Here is a 25424-nt window from a genome sequence, read left to right as displayed (position 1 = left end):
TAGGGCCATTTTACCATTCGTCGCATAAAATTGTCATTTAATTACGCGGCCGCGAGCGACAGTTCGTCCCTTAGTGTAATAAGGCAACATTTGCAAAAGGGTAACTTGTTAGGACAGGAGGCTTAAAGATTCTACGAACGAAATTAGTCGACAACTTATTTTTATGCTTAAACAAGAGAGTTGTGAAATTTTACATGCACATAATTTCTTTCACGTAGTTCGTATTATTTTTTTGACTTTAATGTGATAAAAGCACTATTGACATGTGGCTTTATTATACCCAGGGTAGGTAATATAGTTCTAAGTAAAAAACTGCTTAATGTCCAACAACAACTTGAGTAGACAACTTATAAATTATGCTCTAATAATCTCTCGTTTATAGTACAAAGGTCGACATTGAAACAATTTTCTGCTACCGGCCATAACCACGTTTATAATTTATTGCAACGCAATTATTAACAATTTTCTCATATTTGTAATTAACATATGGTCACATGTGGCCTTATTATGTAAAGGGTACGACTGTTGCTCTAAACTCACGGTAAAGCCATGATCGCTAGAAATCATACCTCACGCCCCTTCAGTCACAACAAGTACCAAGACCTAATTATATTTCGTATAACAAATATTTTATTTACCAGGATTTTACAGTGACAGTTGTCGCTTGCGGCCGTGTAATATACTTCACAAATTCGTAGTTTTGGTATAATAAAATAGGAATCACATCAAAATTCGAGGTGGCTAATGCGTCTAATTGGTCATATTGCCAGATTTTAGATAGTAATTTTTTACATGTGTACGGTGGCCATTTTAAAACTCTGGTATAATAAAGCCACATGAGATCCTACGTCAAAAGTGTTTTATCACATGAAACAAATTATGTATATGTGGAATTTTAGAAACTCTCCTATTTAAGCACAAAAATGTTATCTGCTAATTTTCTTCGTAGAAATTTTATGCCTTCTGAATGTTCGTTGTTTTGCAGATGTGGCTTTATTATAAGACGGTCAGTACAGTAGTAGTAACATTTAATAAAAATAAGATGTAAACGATTATGACTACATTAACAAACCTTTTTGTCATTTTTGAGACATTTAATTTGTAAAATTACAAAATTTTTAAGATCGTAGTAGCATTTTATATCTAGACGGTTGCACGCTATTTCAGGCCATGTTTTAAGCAAATAAACGATTTTTTATTGTTATTGTTTCGATCTATGATATTTGAAATGAATATTGCAAAGTTATGGACTAATTTCTTACGTAGAATCTTATAAAACCCTCGTTTCAAAAGTTGTCTTACTTAAAACTGTGGCCTTATTACACTAAGGTTGAGAATAGTAAATTATTATTTACCTTAAAAAAAATAAAGTAATTTTCTCGATAACTAGCCACGAGGAGCTAAAAAATTGAGAGCGTATGCTAGCCTAAGTTGAAATGTCTTTATTCTTATGAAAAACATGTTCTAGTGTCGAGCATAAGTGCGTATTTGTTTATTTAATGTGTGTGTTTATTTACTGTTGAATAATTAAATAATTCACTTTGTAGCATAGATGTAATGCGAATGACTTAGAAAAAGTTTACAAACAGTAATCTGGATACAACATTCAAATATATGACACGCCTCTGCCGTGATTCTCAGGAATCAGAGGAGCCGGACCCATAGGAGTCCGCTGTCTGTGCGGATTTCATAATGCCGTCGTCCGAGGCGGCGGGTCACTGTACCAAACTCCCATTTCGTCTTCGATACTGAATAGTTTGTCACTTCCAGGAACAAATTCTCTCACTTCTACACAATAACGGCACGGTGTCTTAGGGGTACTCTTACTTTAACGACCAATCTTGTTCGTATTTCTATCCCGAGGGTGAGTCTCCGTAAGTAGTGGGCGTATTAACCTTAGAACTAAGTCCAAACTCATGGTACCACGTTTTTGTTTAACTAAAGTAAACGATTCTTTTATGGGGAACTGTATACGTTTTTACAATAAGATTCCGGAGCATATATTAAGTTTAAAATTTACATTAAAAGTATTTTAATTGGAAAGTCATATTACAAAATTGTAGACTATGTATTAGATACAGATGTGTGGAAAGACAACATGAGTCCTAGATTCCACACAAATATGATGCAAAATGTATTCTATAGCATGTAAGTTTATTTGAAAAGAGCAATCCCTAGAGTTTCTTACTCGTTCTTCTCCAGGGAAGTCGGCACAGTGAATGAGGAGTAGCTTAAAAAATTGTGTTTTCAAGTGTAAAAATGTTACCTGGAATAAATTATTATTTGACTTTTATCTTATTCTGGATATTTTTAACTACTTATTCGGATTTTTTATAATATACCACCACTCTCTATTTATAATTCACTTCATAGCATAGACAACATTGTAATGCCAGTGACACAGAAAAAAGTAAAGAAAATGTAACCTGGTTACAAAATTCAAATATTCTGGCTCATTCTTTTCAGAGGAATCTGCCTTACAAATGAGCAGTAGAGTGTAACAAATGTGGCGATTTTAAAGTGTAATTTCCTTACCTATGAAATATAGATTATTTATTTATTTATTCAATGCATTACATGGGTAATATACATGTTCTTAAAGTAAATATAAGTACAGCCATGTAACCCTGCAGGGCACAGCAATTAGTTATAACATAAAATTAAATTATATTTAATTACTAAACTTGTAAAGCTATAATCTATAAAAAATAACATTAAATTTCAGTCATAATCATCAAATTAGTATCAAAATAATATTATATTAATAAAATAGAAGTAACAAGAACAAGAGTAATGATTAATTGTATATGTAGAAATAGATAAATTAAAATATTTTTATTCTTAACAATCCTTAAAAGTCTCATATAAAATTAATATCATTTGTTGTTAATCATATCTTGTCAAATCTATAAATTAACATTTCATATCAGTCGTAATCAATTAAAATCAATGTCTAAAATAAAATTATAACAATAAAATACAAATAATGGAGATAAAAGTAATAAGTAATTATTTAAGTAAAAATTAGAAATATTCATTGCTAATAAATTTTTTAATCGCGTATATATTGATATAATTTGTTATTTATAACATCTTGTCTTTGCTCTCGAAGAACTCTTGCAACGTGTAAAAACATTTTTGGACCAAATATTGTGTAAGTTTTTTATTAAAATAATTATTTTAAGTTACTCCTCGTTCACTGTGTCAACTTCCCTGAGAAAAACGAGCAAGAAACTCTAGGGATTGCTCTTTTCAAATCAACTTAAATGCTATGGAATACACTTTGAATCATAATTGTGTGGAATCTAGACTCTTGTTGTCTTTCCATACTTGTTTATCTGAAACATACTCTTCAATTTTGTAATAAGACTTTTTAATTAAAATACTTTTAGCGTAAGTTTTAAATTTAGGAATTGATAATCTTAATGTACATTACAGAATATTATTGTAAATACGTATACAGTTCCCAATAAAAGAATCGTTTACCTTAGTTATGCAAATATTGTACGTGATATGTTTGTGTACTCATGGATATTGAAGACGATAGTCGAACAATTTTTTTACTACAAACATTCTACGAAAATCGCGTAGAAGCAACTGTAGTCACATAGTAAATGTAGTTGCATACTCGACCTAAATGTATAAGTAAAAATAGCTAGCTTTGGTAGCAGTAGAGTTCCTTGTGAAAGAGTTCGGATAGGAAAATATTGCCACCTTACCTATTTCTGCCGCTAAGCACTAATGTTATCATTACTGCGTTCCGGTTGGTGTGGTGCTGGTGAAATTACAGGCACATGGGACTTGTCAACTTATGTCTCAGGTTGACGGGCGCAGTGGCGATGTACCGAGGATCTTTGCGATTTAAAGCTTTGCGTACTGCAACTGTTATGGACAGGCGTGTCGCTTACCATCAGGCGCACGGCTTCATCGTCCAGTCACTTGATATTATAAAAAAGACCGATTTTTGCTCTTGCTAGAGCAACAAATAATACATAAGCATCTTATACAATAGCTTTTTCAAGTATTCACACCTGTTGCCTGATCTCAAACTAGGGAATTGTTTGTAGAAAAGTTACTTTCTGAAATTGGTTCTACCGGGAGTCGAACTCGTGATGTGTTTATCTAATACCCATTGTGTTTATCATTACACCACCAAAATGAAACACGAGAGTGGTGGAGATAGAAAATTATGAGAAAAATAAACTTTTGCATCTGTGACGTTAATTACGACATACATTAGGTGTTACTTGGATACAAGAGGAGCCTTGTGCTCAACAGTGAGGTATGCATGTCTCGTAAACCTTTACGAGATAAATGCGGAATTGAAAAACCGTTCTTTCTTGACACTATGGTTTATATTTGTAGTACAGACATTAAGTTACTTGTGAAGCCGTTTTTATTTGAGGCTATATATCAGCGCAACAGTGGTGTAATCCACATTTAATTTTGTAAATAATATTGTTTTAATAATACTAAAAGTACTTGATTATTTTATATTTAAATGGTATTTTCAATATAATCATATGTTATTTATTACTGTAGAGAGTTATAATATAATGATTACCACATACTACATCTGGCCGTGTGGTGTCCGGCTTAGAATAGAGCCACCCCTTCTCTTCCCGTGGGTGTCGTACAAGGCGACAAAGGAATCAACAACAAGCAATGAGGATGGGCAGCAACTCGCCTGGCAAGCGTGGCGATTATGGCAAAACCCCCCAAACCATGGCGAAATACTGCAATGAACTTGGCTAATATTCAATCCCTCATCTTCTATATGCATTTCATGGAGTTTCACCACTTTTGTGATTTTTCCAATAACTTTTGAATCATAAATTTCCGGACTACAGTGTAGTAGTCAAATCGATTGGAAATACTTAACCTTACGTTCTCATTTCGTTTTGACCATCATTTCCGGACCACCCTGTGTAGTCTATCCTTCGACCACATGTGGTTACTATCCATGGTGCCAAAAATGGTCACTTAGACAAGACGAATTTGTTTCTCTTTAAGCTATTATTATTTTTAATGCAACTGTACTACAAGTCGTTAATAGTCGAAAATTTTCGTATCGAACTACGGTACATTTGTTTTTTCAAACAAGATAACGTTTCTCGAAAATATTTGTTTATGATAGCAATTTTAAAACATTCTCAAATAAAATTTCCGATAATCGAATGTACTCTATAAAAACTCAATAATTACAAATACCTTTAATCTAAAATAAAAAACGTACCTTTCTGTCGTCGAAATTAGAAAAAAACTCCAGAATTTTTGCTAATAGTTTCACTACTCGACGACAGATGGCGCTAGCAGTATGATTCCCAAACGGTCGAAGCCGCCGTCGTTCAAGTATAAATTTGTTGGTTACGTTTGTTTATTTCAGGTTCAAAATAAAATGATACAGTGAAAAGAAAAACAAAATTACCGTTTCGTGGAATCACCATTTTGTAGAATTAGTTCAATCGTAATGTTTTCAAATTTTCAATTAGAAATTTTTTTTACTACTATTATATTAATTTGTGAATATTTAGTGGCAATGTATTTTGGAAACGGTGTGATTAAACCTGTATATTAAAAGAAACCTGTATATCAAAGATTGTTTATAGTTCTTGGGAAACGTCTGGAAGTTTCCAACCCGCATTTTCGAAACCCTGGTACTTGTCAACTTTATGTGTCAAGGTGATGGGCGTAGCGGCAGTGTTCCTCTGATCTTTGCAATTTAAAGCTCTTCGTGGCACTGCAACTGTTACAGAAAGATGTATCGCTTTGTGTTTACTTTATTTTCTTCTATAGAGTGCTTTTTTTGTATTTGTATGAAAACATGTAACTTATGCTGTACCAATTTTTTTCTTCCAATATAATGAAGTCATCCGTATAAGAAACTGAGTATTAGGATTAAAAAAAAATTAGTCAATTGTATTAATTTTTTTTTCCAACTTCTGCTGGCCCGACTTTTTTCATCCCATATAATGAAATGATCCCTTCATAAAACTGTCGATCGACACAAAAAAATTTTGATTCATTTTTTTCATTTTTATGACCAACTCACGCTTGACCAAAATTGACTATGCCGAATTTGTTTTCACAAAAAAGACGCAATGGGGACCTGGAATGGGAAGACAGTTTCCTTGTTCTATGGTTTAAGATTCCATATACATATTTCGTTTATTTAATATTAGTCGATAAGTTTCTTCAAAAATTCAAATATATTTTTTTCAAACAACACGGATCCATTGGCGTTAGTAAAATAGAGAAAAAACTTACAATTCATTGTTAGCAGGAATATTATATAATATATTACTTAAAATCTAAAATATCACGTACTTACGAGGCATCTCGTGCGGAGTTATTGTACGTACGAGATGCCTCAGTACAGGCACTCTGACGGGGGGAAATCTTTATGGATATCCCTGAGCCCAGGGAGACTCAGGGGTTATGTGGGGATTCTCCCTCTCAGACTGGAGGGCCTACCCCATTAAAACCCCCCTGGGTTTCCCTCTTGCCGGTTGAGTCGGCGCCGTGGGATCGGTGAACATTCACCACGACGCCCGCCCGGCCGCCCTAGCTTGCGCCAGGGCTCCCGCGCCAACGGAGGGGCTAGTCGGTTGTCCTCCGACCCGCCCCCCAGACGAGTGATGCCGTGCAATGCAGGCTCCGGAGTCCCTGTCCAGAACCCGCTGGCCTCACTAAGGGATCAGGCGAGCAGCGAACTGCCTTCGCCTTCTCCCCGTACGTCTGCGCCGAAGCGGGTGCGCGTCCGCCGCATCCTCGCGCACCCGCTCCGCGGCCTCTTTTTGCGACATAACTCTGTGGTTACCTGCCACAACCATCAGGATGCTGTTGTTACTCCCCCGAAGCCTTCTAAAAAACGATGCTACTTTTTCGCGAGGCGGCGTGAAAGCAATTCCTACGGGCCAAAGCAAACATCCCGGAGGCGCTGCAGTACCTGAGTAGTCTCAACGCCATCTGAACACATTATTATATTGGACGTGCTGGGAATTGACCACCTCTTGTGACCATCTAAATTACAAAGTTATACCAGAACTACCTACTTTTAAAATAAAAAGTCTATTTCATATTCATACTTTTTTATTCTTGACACTCAACAAAAGGCGAATAATTTACAAGACCTGCGCAAGCGACAGTAATTAATGTGATTGACGTCAAGCATATGTTTTTGAAACACATAAATAATTTAGTACATTCTTTCACAAAAATTGACGCTCTACCATCTTAAGGCTTATTTTACATGGCTGCGAAAGAGAATGGAAGCGTATTTTTGTTACTATAGCATAATTAACTCTACGTCAATTGTACCTAACAAATGAATCATCAACACCCAGTATGTAACGCGGCGGCAACTTCGTTGGTGTGGATATGATCGCGGATCGCGAGTGGCGAAACGCATCTTTTACTCTGAATTTGAGGAGAGCAAGCTTACCCGTGGCGGACATTTCCTTGGATACAAAGACGTGCTGAAACGTCACATGAAGAAGGGCAATATAGTAACTTTGAGGATGAACGACGTTCGGAACTTGATTTTAAGCGTTAAGAACTGAAATCCCAACCATCTGCGGTAATCAAGTATAATTTTGAAAATGGTGTGCTCACATGCCCACGAACGCCGCTAACATGGGAGCTGAAATGGTCGCCTTCGCCGAAATCGGCTGGGAGCATGACACACATATACGTCTCCGCTCAGGCGAGGGTTTGGGTACTTCAACACGTTTTCCGAGTGTTGTCAACTTTCATACCGAAAAGTTAATAGCAAATTTGAAATTAAAATTAGATACGAGCATAAAAACAGTTGGTGTGTCTTCCAGAAACGTCTCGCGCTGTCTTGGAAGTTTCGGCAGCTTCTGCACCGTATCTAATTTGTACGTAACTCAAATGACATAAAATTCATTAGGTATGCTATATACAATTTCGTTACAAAAATTCGATTCCATTTCCTTAAGTAGTACCTAATGTAAATTGAGCTTAAGGATTCTTTTTAGGTGTAAGCAACGGCGGCTAGTGACGGCCACCAGAGGCTTGCTTGCTCTTGCCAATCAAGACGTTTAACGCTTACCGGCTTTACCTATGGTGCAGGATGTGTGACGCAGGTTACTCAGGAGAATTAATCTATTAATTATAATTTCCTAATCCATATCACAAAGGCACTCTTTTTAGTCAAGTCAATATCAAGTATCATACTACTGAAACGTTCTACTGCCTCCTGATTGGTTAAATTGGCCTAAAGGTCTTGCAACCGGGCCATAAACCTTTATATAAAAATGATGTTTTCGATAAAGATATAGTAAAGCGGCAGACATTCAAACCATATTTGTATTGCAAAATCGAGGGATTCGTGGTGTGTACCGTTTAGGTTCTCGGGTTTCTCTCGGAGTAAAGTTTAAGGAGAGTGGTATCATAACTATGGCATCACAGTACATTTACAAATATTTTATATGCCCGTAAACATATACATACTTTCAATAAGAAAGAAGATATCCATAATGACTTAGAGCTAATTCCAAACTCATGGTACCACGATTTCGTTTAACCAAGGTAATCGACTCTTTTATGGAGTATACGTTTTTACAATAAGATTCCGGAGTTTATGTTAAGATTGTCATTTTCTAAGTTTAAAACTTACGCTAAAAGTATTTTAATTAAAAAGTCATATTACAAAATTGAAGAGTATTTGTTAGATAAAGATGTATGGAAAGACAACATGAGTCCTAGATTCCACACAATTATGATTCAAAGTGTTATTCCATAGCATTTAAGTTTATTTGAAAAGAGCAATCCCTAGAGTTTCTTGCTCGTTCTTCTCAGGAGGAGGTCAGCGTAGTGAACGAGCAATAGCTTAAAACATGACGTTTCCGAGTGTAAAAATTGTACGGAATAAATGATTATTTGACTTTGACAATGTCCGACAGATCACAGGCGGAGACTGAAAAACAACACTATTATATACTGAGACTTGGTCCTTTTCATCAACATTACAAGCTCGTAGTTTATTACTACATGTATCGTGTGATTTTCTATATAATATATATGGCTATGTTTGATTAATAAAATCCTATTTGATTATAAGAAAAAAAGTGTGGTTAAAATAAAATCCTTACTGGGCCATTATATTCCATATCTTTATTTTTGTGTTGTGGCGTTGTTTTTCTTTTCATTGTTAACAAAATAAAAGTACCTACATTATATTTTCAATAGCGTTAGAGCTCCTTGTGGAAGAGTTCGTCCAGGGTATTACTGCCACTTTACCTATGTCTGCCGCCAAGCAGTAATGCTAGCATTACTGTGTTCCGGTTTTGAAAGGTAAGGGTGCTGGTGAAATTACAGACATATGGGTCTTGTCAACGTATGTCTCCGGGTAACAGTGGCAGTGCCCCCCGGATCTTTGCAATTTAAAGCTCTGAGTGGCACTGCAACTGTTATGGACAGTTAATTACATAATATGCATTAAATATTGATTGTGTTGCATTATTTGATTTATTCGTAGAAAAAGTATTGTATGCAATCATTTTATAATAAGTGTACCATCTAGGTTTGTCCCGCCTTCTGAGGGTCTTCCTCCTGGACACGAAATGTCATGGCCTGGACGTCTTTGAATAGGCTTCGAGCTTAGGTTGGTCTGGGCAAGGACAATTTGTTCAGGTGGGGATTTTCGGATGGTTCTAACCAGGACTGCTTGTGCGGTGCGACTAAACGATGACCCACTTCATATCGTGGTCTAACACCTGCACGCTTGAGGATATAATGGCGGCTGCTAGTGACACGGTCGGCGTGGCTGAGTTCTGGACCACTGTAGTATATTGAACGTCATCGATACAATAAGAAGAACATTTTTAACCGACTTCAAAAAAGAAGGTTCTCAATTTTTTTTTGTATGTATGTTACGCGATAATTTTTTTGTTGGAAAGCGGGTACCCAAGATGTGGTCCCATTTAAATTTGAAGAAAATATTCCGTATCTAAGGGTGGCAAACTAGGGGATGGACTTTTGAGGTCGGTTTTTTTATTTAGTACTTTGTACCGTTTTGTTATATAATTACGTCTTAAAATCTCGTATCTATTTCTTAGCCTACTCGGCAAAGACTCGTGGCCTAAACAGAGTACGCCACTTTAAGGACCCTGATTATGCAACGATAGCATAAAATAAAGACTAAGCTGCGTTAAAATGAATCATTGAAAAATAGACACAGAACACACGTGAAACCAAATAGTGTTATAACCCAGAAATGGTGGAATTGAGAAGACAAGATTTGAATAAAAAACCAATGGTACCTAAATAAGAATAAGTAATGGCGGTAGATATATTATGATATTGAATATATAATAATTATATATTATAAATAACAGTGACGGCAATTTGTCGAGTAAAATTGATGAATCGTGATTAACTTATGATCTCTTAATAATTGCACATTCGTCTAAATATTACGTAGGTTATAATTATAATTGCCTATGTTAATATATCAATTAATATATAGCATAATAAATTGAAACATGATTTTTCGTTTAATAAAAAATAAGGTAGTTAAGCATTGACTTACAAATAAATGGACGACGGGTCTAATACAAAACCCACGAAGAAAATGTCCCAAGTCAACCTATTTAAACGTAGTGACATGTAAAGGAATATGAAAAAGCTAAAACGTTGAACTTAAATTGTAATGTAATCGCAGTACTGTCTAATTTTGCTAGCTTCGCTGTCAGTCGAACAAACGAAGACTAAAGCGTGAATGACGCTCTGTATACGATTTTAACGCCCTATAAGTTCGGACACTTTTTAGCGCGGACCCGACGTCCATATAATTGTAAGTCGATGTGGTTAAGTTAATAATTCTCCTTAAAAACTGCCTCTGTGGCCGAACCATCGCAGACTGTCACGCAGAGGTCCCAGGTTCGATTCCCGGACCGGGAGAAATATTTGTATGGCCTACATTTATTTCTCTCGTGGGTTTCCCTAGTGCGGGGCTATGTTGACTGAGTGCGTTATTATTATTATTATTATTATTATGATTATAATTCGCACCCTTAGGGAAACATCACACAGGTCACATCTGCAAAATTACAACTTTTTCAGATGAGAGGTTAAATGATTAATTATGAAAGAAATGAGTGAATAACTTTGTTATAGGAGCTATCCTATACAATTTCGTATATTATACCAACACAATTAGTGACTTTTTTGTAATAGCAAGTGACGCAACGAACAAGTCGTGCGCCTGGTTGCAGTGCCACTCAGAGCTTTAAAGCACAAAGATCTTAGGGGCACTGCCACTGCGCCCGTCACCCTGATACGTAAGTTGACAAGTCCCACGTGCCTGTAATTTCACATGGGACTTGTCAACTTATGGTCACATTACTGCTTGGCGGCATAGCTAAGGTCCAAGGTCCATAAAAATTGTGGTAATAATGACCCTTTGAGCTCTTACAGGTTCTTTCGATTGATGTTTGAAATAAACGTTGTAAATGATACATGTACACAAATGTTTTTTTTACAAAGAGGAATCCGTAGAGTATGTTGCTCATTCTTCTCAGGGGAACCTGCATAACGAATGAATAGTAGAGTTTAAACATTGTGTTCTTTTCAAATGCAATTTGTTTACCTATGGAATAAAAATAGGCTTTAATAGGTTAAGTCCGCAAATTTTCAACCTCCATTACCTGTCTAGGGTAAGGGTGCTGGTGAAATTACAGGCACATGGGACTTGTCAACTTATGTCTCAGGTTGACGGGCGCAGTGGCAGTGCGCCTCAGATCTTTGCGATTTAAAGCTCTGAGTGGCACTGCAACTGTTTTGGATAGGCGAGTCGCTTACCACCAGGCTTGTTGTCCTGTTGTAAGTTGGCACGACTTGTTCGTCCCGTCACATGGTATTATAAAAAAAATTTTAGTAAATGTCAAATTTTGAACATCAACTGAATACTTATTATAGAAGCGTATATTTCGGGCACTTACACACACACAAAATGCTCTTTATTCCAACTCATTCCGCAGGGAAAATCCAAGGCTGCAGAAAAACCACATGGCTTCAAAATCTTGCAGAGTGGTTCAAGAGCTGTTTCGAGCCGCAACTTTACGGAACCAATTGGCTATAATGACAGCCAAACTCCGGTAGGAGATGGCACCCTAAAAAAATAAGTATACATAGTCCATTAAATGAATTTGTAACTTTGGGCAGACGACTGACAAGACCAACATCCACTATTATTCTTAATATAACTAACATTTTCGTAAATGTACCCCGACGCTAATGTAAGAATGTTAATATCTTTACACTTATCTCGCAAAGACACTCTGGAGTCTAGATTGTAAATAATCCTAATAGTACGTTTTGCTTGGATAAAGATTCTATTAATATCGACTGCGAAGATATATAAACAAATAATCTTTTTTTACTCGGTATAACAATATTTGATGTAATTTCTAAGGATAAAAACACTCACTGTATGTAATCAACGAAAGGTAGGTACAACAACAAAAGGAATAATTTCAATGTACATAATAAACTTTCAGTATAACAAACATTAGATACAACAATTAGATGACATAATTAACAAATGGTATAAGTATTACCAGTATAATGTATTAAACAATATAACACAATATTTCGTTTTACAAATACCTAGTTGAAGCGCCCTGTGTTGATAAGAAGTTTCTTTTTTTTTCATTAAATGTACAATCGCAAAATATAATTGTTTTTGTAACTTTAAGTGCTTTTTGCGTTATAAAATATATTTATTAAAACTTTAAGAACAATATTTCATTGCATATACTATCCCAACCTAAACCCAAAGGAGGAGCTCGAACCAACTAGCAAATGCCAAGAAATTCGGTTCTGGCATCTCCTCCGTGGCCGAACGGTTACCATACTGGACTACCACGCAGAGGTTCGATTCCCGGGCCAAGAGAAATATTTGTATGGCCTACATATATTTCTCTCGTGAGTTTTGACGTAATTAGTTGTTCCCTATGTGTGTGTCCATGGCACCCACGATAAAGGGTTTCCATATTCGGGGGGCTAGAGTCTGTGCGTTATTATTATTATATTCACACTCTATATACACGTATACTCGAGACTTGTCACCACATTCTTTAACATATGGTTTATTTATTAAACATGTTGTAAAGGGAGCCTGGAGATCTGTAATACAGATCTAGTTACCTAATACGGACTCCAGGTTTCCAGTTAAAGTAGTTTGTTAATTTTTAATTTATGCTTTATAAAATCTTCCTTTTGTGACAGTGAATAAATATCTTTATTATTCACACTTTATTATATGTATTATTTTAATTAATAACTTTATTTATACAAAGAAAAGAAAAAACAAACATCTGAAATGGGTGTGTGACTCAGCTAAAGTGGACAAAGCATATTGCCCTCGTATCTATATTATTTTGCCATAGCACCTTAATTAAAAATAAACATTAAAAAAACATTAAACTGCTTAAAAATTGTTAAATTATTGTGAAAAAGCAATAAAATTTAATCAGTCAATAAAAATAATTTAAACTTAAAAAAATGAAAATTTCTATTCTATTTTTAAGTTTCTGGCTTCTCTTGTAGAATTTTGCCAATGTCATGGGAGTTACACTTTCGTTTTTTAGATGTTTAATTAATGAACACTGCTCTTTAGTCTATATAATATTTAAATAAATAAGTTTTATAATTTAAGTTTCTTACTATTCATAAAATCAGCTATTAATTCTAAGAGGGTATTTGTAAAAACATATAACAGAAACTTGAAATGTACGGGGCGAGGAATAGAAGGTGGAAGACTATCATAAATAGAACACGTTCTGGCAGGGCAGCTGAAAAATCTGAGATTCACAAATTGAGGTTTTCTAAGTTTTGCCAGATGGACCGGGGTGCAGGCATGACCAATTCGAAATCGGCATACTGTAGACGTAACAGTCTTACTGAATCCTTTGTGGATAAAGAACCAATGCTTTTTGGGGATACTTGTTTGGATATCGGCGAAATATCTGCCCTTAGTGAGTTTACTTTTGCTCCACCAAACCGCTATGCCAGCTAAGCCATGGAATGTGTTGTTGTTACATATCTCTGTTTTTTTTTAGTCAAAATCTTTAGGAACGCCGGATGTCCCTAAGATTTGTAATGGGTTAAAATATAACAAGTAGTTGAGAAAAAACTATATTCTTTTGTGTTATAGAGGATTTATGTAATTTTCTATAAGTATTAATTGATTGTTTGTAATTTATTTATTACGCATGTCAAATAAAGCCATTTTTTTCGGTTTTTCGCATGAATATTGACAATCGATTAAATGCCTCTTTTACAAGTAAATAATTCAGGCGTTTCTCATCACAACATTGAAGCCGCACCTTTGGAAATTTTAGGTAGAAAAGGTACGTACTCTACCCAATCTCTATAGCCCTAAGTCATGTCAACGAGGGCTGATGAACACTTTCTTACAATCTAAGAATACATCAAATAATTAATACACTGTCTGGGAAAGCCAAGAGACGACAGCTACCTTGCCCAACGTATCAGCGTAGCCATATAAAGGGGGAACGTTAGCTGCCTCTTGGGCATCTTGCCGCGGGGACCCAATTTTATTCATCCTATTACTTTTACTTTCCAGTACTTAAGCTTTTATTGTCCCTTACCTATATATTTTCACTTATTATGTAATAAGTTAATATATTATTTTCACGAACGTCGTCAACATCGGAGCTGAAGCGGCTGACTTAATTGAAATTGCCTGTGAGCGTAACAAAATACAACTTCGTCTTAAGAAATTACAGATGAGTATAAAAGGTATACTATTAACTTATTGTATAATGCGTACATTTTCTAAAACACCAAAATTATATCATCAAGAGGCATGTATTTTCACAGGTTAAATATAAAATCCATTTAATTATCAAAACCGATTTTATTTCATTATAAGAAAGTATATATTTCTTTATTAATTGACAGGAAGCCATCATAATCGTAGATATTATTGTTCAATTCGATTTTTAAATAAATTATTGGTTTTATAGATCTACGTAATTAGAGGACCTCCATCGTCGCGTGCACACCGGTTTTCATAGTACCGCCATCTCTGAGGTCCCGGGTTTGATCACCGGCCGAGTAAAGGTGTTTGTGATCGTTTTTTTCCGACTTCCGTAACGCTTTAGTCACTTTCTTTGGTATCTGCGTAAGGTGTGCGATGTTGTCAAAATTTTAAATATGTTTTTGACATTGAAAATTCAAAATTGTCTGTCGTCGTAGATTTGTAGAGTCTGCTCTCAGTGAATTCTGTCGAAATACGTCGGTCAATTTTTTAGTAAAAAAAGCGAGTGTTCCTCGACTTGACATTGGCATTTAAAAGAAAAAGAAGTAGAATTATTTAATGTTTTTTTATGACCCAGGTGTGTCGCTTATATATAGATAGGTATCCACGACAGTTGCAGTTCTACTCAGAGCTTTTAAATCGCAAAGATACTGCCACTGCGCCCGTCATCCTGAGACATAAGTTGACAAGTCCCATGTGCCTGTGAATTCACCAGCAAACTCATCTTTCAAAACGGTAACGCAGTAATGCTTAAATTGTTTAAGGTAAAGAAAAACAAGTAATTTTAAAGTTTATTTTAATAAATAGTTTAATTACATCTCTAATTGACACTTTGACAGTTATATCGCTTTTCGATAGCTAACTAATGTTATAATTGCCACAACGGAATATCAGTGGGGTATTAACTAGGTGTTTATGGTATTACATAAATTATATTTTATGCTTTTATATTATTACGAAATAAAATTATATACGCGCGACAAAAGGGCAATAATGTAATAATTTATATTTTCCAATTTTACAGTTTAATAGGTGTGTAATTTTTGTCCTAATAATGTTGTTTTCTTAGGCATTACGTTTTATTGCAGTATAATTACTTCTGAAATTATTATCCTTTTCACTTCCCCATTCTGGCTTCCCAGTTGCCATTTTTTAGATTCTATTTATCTGTACAAATAAGCACTGTTTTAGAAATTGTGCGTCGTAATTATTGTGCGACGTGATTTTAAAAATTGTGCGACGTAATTACGTCGTTAAGTATTAGTGAGACAAGAACCGACGACAATTAATTACGTTAAATTTTTAATACGTCAACCGGGGCAACAGTGACCTATTTATTGTGTTATAGATATTTACGTATTGTGTTGTAGATATTTACGTTACTTCAAACTGTGCCCTCATCCTGTTCATTGCCTTAAAACCGAATGTCATTGTTATCAAACTGATGATGAGCTTTATGCTCATCAAAATAGATATGCTTTTAAAATATAAGCATTTAATTAAATAAGAAGTGTTAGCAGTATATATCTAATACGTATAGGTTCGAATTAACATACGGCCTATAATTCAGTCGTATTTTTTTTTCAATTTTGTAACTTATCGACGAAATTTTGTATCCGTGACATAATTTGCTTTGGGATAGAAACGAGACAATTACGCGTGTATATCGTGGATTAACAAGCGTAGAGGCTACGGGTACAGTGTGTGTTTTGAGGCGTTGAACTTGGCAAAGTTTTCATTAATAAGTAAAGTTGTGCAAGGCGCGGTCGCGGCCGCAATCACAAAGTTTTCACATCAAGCTCGGCATCACCAGCGCCGGCTGCTCGCCGCGCATGCGTGCCGGCTCTGCACCGTCGCTTGTTTTGCTCCTCGCCATCGCACCGCCGTTTATTTACAGCTACAGCGCAACCTAAGGGCTAATTCCATCCAAGATACTCCCATTGATAAGAAAGGCTCGAACGCCGACAGCGCCGTTCGGCCGGTGCCGGTGTCGGAGCGCCCGCGACGCGTTCCGTCCGAGAGGAACTCGGCAATTTTGATTAGGTGCAGAGCAGAAAATCCGAACAGAGGAAAACTCTCATGTAATTGCCGCAAAAACCGTTGAAAAAACACGCACGACCATCTCTGCGGAGGCGCGGGCGCGGTGTGAGGGCGCGGGGCGTGCGGGGCGCGGGGGGGCGGGGCCTCGCAGCCGGGATTGGCAGATTGGCCTCCGAGCTGGGGGCGGAGCGCCCCGCCCCGGCGTCGGCCCCGCGCGCTCACTCCGCGCCAGTGTCCGACAGACTGCCGAGCGCGCCGGGCCTCCCGCTTCCCCGCGCCTCGCTCGGCCTCGCCGCGTTCCGTGATCGAACCTTTAGCAAACCCCGAGTCAAAGACCGTCGCGAGTGCATTATGACACTAGTGAGCTAGCGGGCCGCTGTGACGGTGTCAAATAATTAATGTGTATGTGTGCACGTGCAAGTGTGGTGTGTTAGGTTGGGCCCGTGACGAAAAACGTTCGTGGTGGCCAGCGGAGCTTTGCACCCGGGCTCGGGCCGAGCTTTCATGGCTCAGCCTAGGGTATGTACACAGTACCACATTCACCCCACACTTGACAGTGATAGGCCCGGCATAACTGCAGGGATAGGTGACATATCTGAATTAGTTAACAATGACATTAATAGGATTGAAAATATAGATGATAAGAGTGATACTGGTGATGGAGATGTCAAAACAAATGAATTTGAAAGTGGAGATAAGGAAAATGTAGAGTCTCGTGTCGTAAGTAATGTAAAAGCGAAGTAAATCACAATTGTCGCCGACCGTGGGAGAGACGGCGAGGCGCGCGCTATACATTACCGTGTCCCTACACCAGGGAGCTGTTATAACAAGTCAAACGCGCGCCGAATACGTAATGTTGTTTTAGAATGCGTCGAATAACCACCGACGCATTACAGACAGTAATGAAAACGAAATGAATGCATTAGATGCATAAAAAGTAAGCGATAACGTACTCGCGGTGATAGACGCGTTTAACGCATAATAAAAAACATATTCAAGATCTGCGCGGCGGTGATATTGAACTATGGCCTAGGAAATAAATATGAAAATTGAGTCTGGGAAGACGTCATCGGTGAATTCATGAATGCGTCTGCATATTTTGAACACCTGATGGAATAAACGGTGATTGTAGGAACGTTTGTAACAATAAATGGGATAAAATAGAGTTCCGCAGGGGGCATTGTCGCCGCTGCTCTCTTGCGGCCCGGTGTGGGACAGAGCCAAATCTGTTCAACTACAAGCGGCTTTAAACGCACGGTTGGACACAAAAGAGCCTATCTCGGAAACCAACAATAAAATTCAATTGACAATGAGAAGAAAAAAAAACTTTTTTTGGCACCACAAAGATACCCTAACGGAATTTTCGGGGACAACTTTCTAAAGATTTAGGGTTGTATTGTTTTTGTGTTAGAAATATAAAAACGTTTTAATCCTTCATTGTGCGCATTCTGTTGTTTAAAAAGACAAAATTGTAATGTTACCTGAGACAAAGAACTGTGTCGTATTTATGATACGCAACATAGAAACTGTAGATTGAAATTTAAAATAGCTGTGCGTGTAAAAAAAACTGAATCAACTTAAGAGAATGCAATGTCTGGATTATTGATTTTAATGATGCATTCGACAAAGCGTATACTGCTTTTGACGAGGACTAATAAATCTTTAATTAGAGATAAGAACAACCTTGGCGACGTTTTAAACTGGATAGAAATACGTCTAATGAAATGTTAATGGTGACAAATAAGTTCAAATTGCAAATAAATGTGATATCAATAAAATTATCACAGCGTATGAAAATAATCTGGGACATTGATTTCGTTTAAGTAATCAGCAACGCCCGAATTAACAGTAAAAAGTAAACACGTAGATAATATGGCACCAGCAAATAGATATATACGATATGATATATTTTGATAGTGTATCTGGTGTAACACGGGCATAGATAGTAATTACTAATAGCCTGATAGTCAGTTCGTTAGACTAAACGTAATTCTAGATAGAAAACAAATTTAGATGTTACAATGTTCGCGCCCGACGGTACACGATATTAATGAAATTTGGTGATAATATTATAAACAACGCTATAAAACATGATTATGACAAAGTTATTACTCTAGGGATTCTGATAAGGAAGCATTTATTAATTTGACATAAAGTGTTTTGATATAAACCTTCTTTGCTGACGATTATGTCATAGAAAAACAATAAAAATTCTCACACTCGCGGTCGTGGTCACATAATGACATTCATTGTATAATATTTTAAGTATCATAAATCCATATTTTGAAGTACCAAGTTCTTAGGTCTATTTTAATACAATAAAAAGATAAATTATAAATACAAATCTTCAATCTTCTTATAATAAGTTATAATAATCAATTATTGTAGCTTAATAGTTTATTTATTTCTTTTTTTTTAAGTAAATCTACGTTTCGGTATCTTTATATGTCCTGTGGTCAAGACTGAGATGGTAAAGTTATCAAACAGTTATGTCTAATATCAATGCAAAGCCATTCTGAACTATAGTAACAAGTTATTAATTTACAAGCGTATTTTTAATGTAATTGAGAACATTCTAGTTTGTTATAATTATTAATACAAAGATTTTCGAACACAGAAAATATTCCTTCGATCTTTGTATTAATAATTATAACAAACTAGTCGAGTAATTTTACAAAAAATAATTGAATATCAATTCAATTAGAGAACATTCTAATTTATGCAAAATATTATATACATATTATAACAATATTTTTTCCCTTCCACTAAGAGAAATTTATGAATTAAACGGTATTGAGAAATGAAATAATTTAAAATTTCAATGTATTGAGTTGCATTTACATAGAAATTCAATTAAAAGTGATCACGAAGAAGAATAGGGAGGCTGAAACCGCAAACGGTGAGAACTGTAGATTAAATATGTTGGTAGACATCTGTGTAAGGCATAAAATCCATGAATACAATGGGATTTTAGGTATTAAACAAATAGATAACGTAACGTTGGTTGGTGTAAATGTATAAACAGATTTCATCGCTTAGGACGCAATAAATAAGTGCAAACAGTTACTTGTGTGAATAGATTTAAAAATAAACGGTATAAGGCTTGTAAAATGTTCATATACAAATTATAACTAGTTAAGTAGTTTTACAATTTCGACGCACTGAAGAAATTTTACACTATGATTACATAATGAGAAAAAGATACGTTAACGGAGCTTAAAGTGTTAAAAATAACAATAAAATATAATATTATTTATATTAAAAGTGTTAATATCAAAAGTGACTGATAAAACAGCGATGCAATAAAATATTATTCAATATTTTGATTTTCCAAATGTTACATATACCTAACGTAAAAATCAGTATCAAAGATTGAAAATCTGGGGTATAAAAATACAAAAAACGTAAAACAAAATAAATAGAATTATATAATCATAATTTGTTGCCCTTTACTGTGAGTGTCTTACTAAATTGTAAAATTGTATCCCAAAGGACTTTATCTCCTTTAACACATTAGAAATAAAAACAAAAATCGGTTATAATTATGTCGCCCTATTCTAAAAATCTTATTATTTTATGAAAGTAACAGTGAATTTCATAATAAAGATTTAGAATAATAGAAAAGTGATCAGGTTCAATTCGTAATGAAAAAGGAAACTGACGTGAAATAACTAACATTCAATTGTGATTGATTTTGTGACACGGCGCATTTATTTGGCGACGGCTGAATATTTTTCAGATAGCTGTTTTTACTTTGAAGTAAAAACGTTAGAATAATAATGAAAAATTGTTTTGTTTTGTATAAAAAGAAATAAATGTTCAATTACATGCGTAAAAAATAAATCTAGACAGCTGTGACCATGGTCTCTGTAAAAGGAACGAAGCATTGGTTTATTTGAAAAAAAGAAGAAACATGTACGATTTAGACCCCAAAAAGAATAGTTAAAAAATAGTTTTTAATTTTATACGATTAGAACATATTTAAATCGTCAACAATAATACGAAATAAATTCGAGTTCTTGAATTCTTACACGAATTACAAAACAATTTAAAATTCTATTTCTCGTTTGCTACCGCACGTTAAGTCGAGTATTTTTTAAAATGAAATCCGGAAATTTACCGAAACCAAAATTATATTTGCAGAAGACTCGTACGCGACAATGTCGCTAGTAAATTTTATGAGTTGTCTGATAAGCGATATCGACAGCTAATAGAGGCATAATCGCGATACAGCAGTGGCCGAAATTAACAGATAACACGTGTACGGACATGGTGTGTTGAGTGCTCACAAAATTGTCATTTGACATGTGGCAATAAAGGTATTTAGATGGCCACAAAATAAATGATTAAAACTCAATTTTCTCTCACTACTGCATAGTTTTCAATAATAACAAATTTACGTTCATACATAAAGAGTCCATGAAAAGAATGATAAAAGACATTTGAGAATAATTTTAGGAAAAAATAACTTTTGAATTGGAAAACTTTTAGATATTGACATGCAGAAGTACTACCTCAAATAAAGTCAATGTTGACATAAATGTATGTAACGCTATCTAATCCATTTTAATGAAAAAAAAAACTACTATAAATCATTTAAATTTTTATTGAATTGATATTCAATTATTTTTATGTGAAATTACTGCACTAGTTTGTTATTATTATTAATACAAAGATCGAACACTCAGAAAAAATCCTTCTATCCGGCCGGATGCGAATGGACGTTTTCTAGCATACCGTGTCAGACGCTATACCAACTAAGCCACGGAACGAACCAGCGGACCTCACGAATTTTCCTACGTGCTTGCGTCGTATTTGTATTTGGTTTTTCAACGACTTTTTAGCCGTAGCGCCATCTAAGGGCCATATATTTATAAATAATTTTTAACTATTCTCCCTACCAAGGTGTCATAAGTGCCTCTTCAAATATTATCTGTAAATTAAAATATTAAGCAATACATTGCGTTTGGTTTGCATTAATATTAGACATAACTGGTTAATGACTTTACGATTGTAGTCCGCCGTGACCACAGGACCTGAAAAGGGCACGAAACGTTGGTTTGTTTGACAAAACAAGTACCTAAAGGAATATATGTAGATCTGGAAAAAAATATTTCATTTCTCTATGTGTAACAGTCGCAAAAACCTAAGATCTCGGTATTAAGCTATAATAATTGTAGTTTTAATTATTAAGCTATAATAACCAACAATTATAGCTTGTTAAGCTGTAATAATCAATTACTATAGCTAATACTATAAAAATGTCACATTACGACAATTAATTTTTGCAAAATTTCTTTTAACTTTTACAATTTTAAGTTTTTATTGATAAATCTCTTAAAAACTTATTAATTTGAGCTGTAGGTAGTTTTTTTAATAATCGGCCTAAGATCAGGCAAAATGCCAGGATAAAAAAATGCGACGTACCAGCAACTTTTCTCAGTAAGAGCACATATATCAAAGTTTGTTAGCGATAGCAGAAGTAGAGTTTAAAATAATTAAACGTTAAAATGCGTTGGTAAAATATTGTAAGCCCGTAAATCAAAAATGTTAACTGTGATACGCCACACGAATAGAATGGAATATATTAATGTATCTTATAGATTTTCAAAATCTTTTGCTTTCTAAAATTCTAGAAAACAAGTTTTAAATTAAAAAACGGAATTCTGTTTTGAGTCTGTTCTCAATGTGCAAAGGTATTTAGAAACGTTCTACTAAAACCATTGTAAAACAAAATACTCGAGTCATGCTGGTTTTTTTTTAAACAGCTGATCGATCCTAGTGACCTATATCAACTTGCTATGAAATGTACAAACACACACACGTGTAAGAGATTTAATAATTTATAACTGCCACATACGCACAACGGTTTATAACTTGTGTTGGGTAATTTTTAGGTTGGTTTTCTGTACCTAATGACGGAGTAATTTTTTTTTTAATTTAAATATTCTAGTATTCGGTGTTTTGTAGAAAGAGCCAAAACGCCATTTCGAAAAATTTTTCCACGGAGCATGTTTTAAGTTTTAACGATTGTAATATGCGTCCTTTTTTTTAAATTAAATTTTGTTTTTAATTAAGTTTAAGTTTTAAAATTGAATTTAAAACAGGACGTAAATATTTTAAAATAGCCCAGTACAAAAACAGTCAGTAGAAAAACTAAAACATGCTCCCCTGCAAAATGGTTCCAAAATGGCGCTTTCGTGCTTTCAATAAAACACCGACGTATTATCATAAAAAATTCAAATATTATACAATATTTCACGATAGTATTCGTCGCCTTACTTTCTCAAACTCGTATCTTAAAACACAAAGTTACTGAAATACAAAAAATGGATTATATATACAAATTTTGCAGGCTTATTTCACGTCACATTTCCTTCATATTCGCACAACGTCTTTTACATATTCTTATAGTAATGCATCAAAATTAAAACCCTTGATAAGAAATGTAAAATAAATAGAAAGTTTTGACATCTGAATAATCACTCTTTACAAGTTACGAGTTTGAGAAAGTAAGGCGACATATTGCCATCGAAATTAGGTAGAGAAAACTAACCTAAAAATTGCCCTCGAGACAGTTTTCGAACGATTGAAATTATTAAAACTAATATCTTGGCTGTGTAATGGCTGAATAGGTTTCTTTACATTTTGTAATCGAGAACAGATTTCTTTTTCGTTTTAAAATGTAAGCGCAAAAGTGCCGTCGCGCGAACGTAAAAGTGTAGTTTTAAAGTGCGTTCAATTTTAAAACTTATTATAAAGTATCTAATCTTTTTTTGAGGCTATAAAATATATATAAATCCGTATATAGGTTAACAATGAAATAAAATTTAATATACAAATAAAAATTACTTTTATATCACTTTAAAGTAATCTCTCCAATAAGAACCGAAGGAAAATGTTTATGCGTAATAAAAAGCCAGGAAACAGCCTTAAAGTTTTACAATTAAATTTGTTATTGCTTAGTGCTTAAAATTATATATTATTGAGCACTATTATTAAATATACAGGTGTTATATTATGTGCCCGTGTTGTGTGAACTTAGTGTGACATTAAAATAAGTCAAATTTTAATTATCACACCAAACAATTATGTTACTCTTGTGCTTGTGAAGTTTTGAATTAAAAACTGGTAATAATTTTTGAAAATTGGTTTTAAAAATTAGTGATTACAGTCCGCCATTACAGTTTGACGTTTATTTTTTTCTAAGATGGCGCCAATCTGCGGGCCGCGACCGTTGTGAGCGCATTAAACTTATTATTGGCACTTACGTCCAACAGTAAAGATAATACCGGTATTGTATAGGCAATTTTGTTCACATTTTGCGATAAAACAACTCGATTTTTATGCTGTGAATGTTGAAAAATGCCTCGCCATTAAGTTTGTCGCTTTTCGGAAGATAACGCAGCAACATTGTGCCGCTTTAAAATTTTTAGGTCTGGTATACTCAAGGAATAGGTGCGAAATTACGACATGTTTAGGAAGTGAGGCTGATAGTAAAAAATAATTAAGTTAGTTTGTTAAGGAAAATTATCTATGGCATAATGCATTATCATGGAAAAAAAATGTTGAAATCTTTTTTAAAACAAGAAGAAAGACTATACAGACAAATTATAGTTTATAAAATTAATTAAAATGCAAAATTTAAAACGATTGCCGTAAACGTAAAAGCAATGTCTGGTTTTTGAATATGTAATTTTAAAGAAACATGGCGACGACAACACCAATGAACCTCACCTTCCAAATTCAAATGGAACGTCCATTTGCTATCTGCCCCCCAATTTTAAACATAGAAGTCCATTTTGGTAACAGATAAATGACGCTTAAAACGGTCATCGGCTCCGTTGACCAGATAAATTAGCTCTAATATACAATATAACAAAGTAAATGATATATTAATATAATAAAATACACAACCGGTCGCTCCGGTCCTAAGACATAACGTTTTAATGTGATATGGTGATCAGAAATAGCCATTTTTCAACCCGGATTACTCTAAAGAAAATGGTCTCTCGCTTTCCGGTACGTCACCGGTTCTCTATAGCTTTTTTTTATCGTGGGTGTAGATTAGCTCTCGCATTCGAATATATTCGGCCTGTTTTTGTTTTTTATCGTTAATGGCCTCACAAGAAAATGCTTTAATCAAAAATTTTAAGATTAATCTCACATTGATGTATTACCGAGCCAACAATAGCTCGTGTTACGAAAAAAACAATTTTAATTCGTATGCAAATGATACAATAATCAGGTTTCTAATTAAGTTTTTTATTGCCACAATAATACGGTGACAAGAGTTTTCATGTAGCGCATTATTAATTGCTATGCTTATTAATTTTAGGCGAGTTTTTATTAATCTAAACCTATCCATGCCATTGTGATAAACAAAACGTGATTAAAATATTTTGGTTAAAAGTAAATCATTCAGTTTATTGTAATTAACAATGTAAATAAATAATTCCGCGAGCATTCACTTTTCTGTCTCTTCTGCTCGTAATATAAAACGAAAACTTATTATAATTCCGGCATCAAAATAAATTCAAATCATTCTGATGGCTAACGCGCTTTATAAAGG

The 25424-nt window shown here is 34.8% G+C and overlaps 1 protein-coding gene across 5 annotated transcripts in view; it reads left to right on the top strand.

The window, feature by feature from the left end:
- The first annotated feature begins 17089 nt into the window (after window positions 1-17089).
- LOC113239948 (homeobox protein homothorax) overlaps window positions 17090-25424 on the top strand; it is a 452743-nt gene continuing 444408 nt past the window's right edge. For all 5 annotated transcript variants that reach the window (XM_026477122.1, XM_026477119.1, XM_026477123.1 and 2 more), the window contains exon 1: window positions 17090-17371. In XM_026477122.1, the coding sequence (XP_026332907.1) occupies window positions 17357-17371 (15 nt within the window). In that variant the 5' untranslated portion in view covers window positions 17090-17356. The remainder of the gene's footprint in view (window positions 17372-25424) is intronic.

This window comes from Hyposmocoma kahamanoa, unplaced genomic scaffold, assembly GCF_003589595.1.
Source record: "Hyposmocoma kahamanoa isolate Upper Pololo Valley unplaced genomic scaffold, ASM358959v1 117, whole genome shotgun sequence".
NCBI classification, from domain to species: Eukaryota; Metazoa; Arthropoda; class Insecta; order Lepidoptera; family Cosmopterigidae; genus Hyposmocoma; species Hyposmocoma kahamanoa.
The sequence above is the reverse complement of the archived record's forward strand: the minus strand, read 5'-3'. Positions and strand labels throughout refer to the sequence as shown.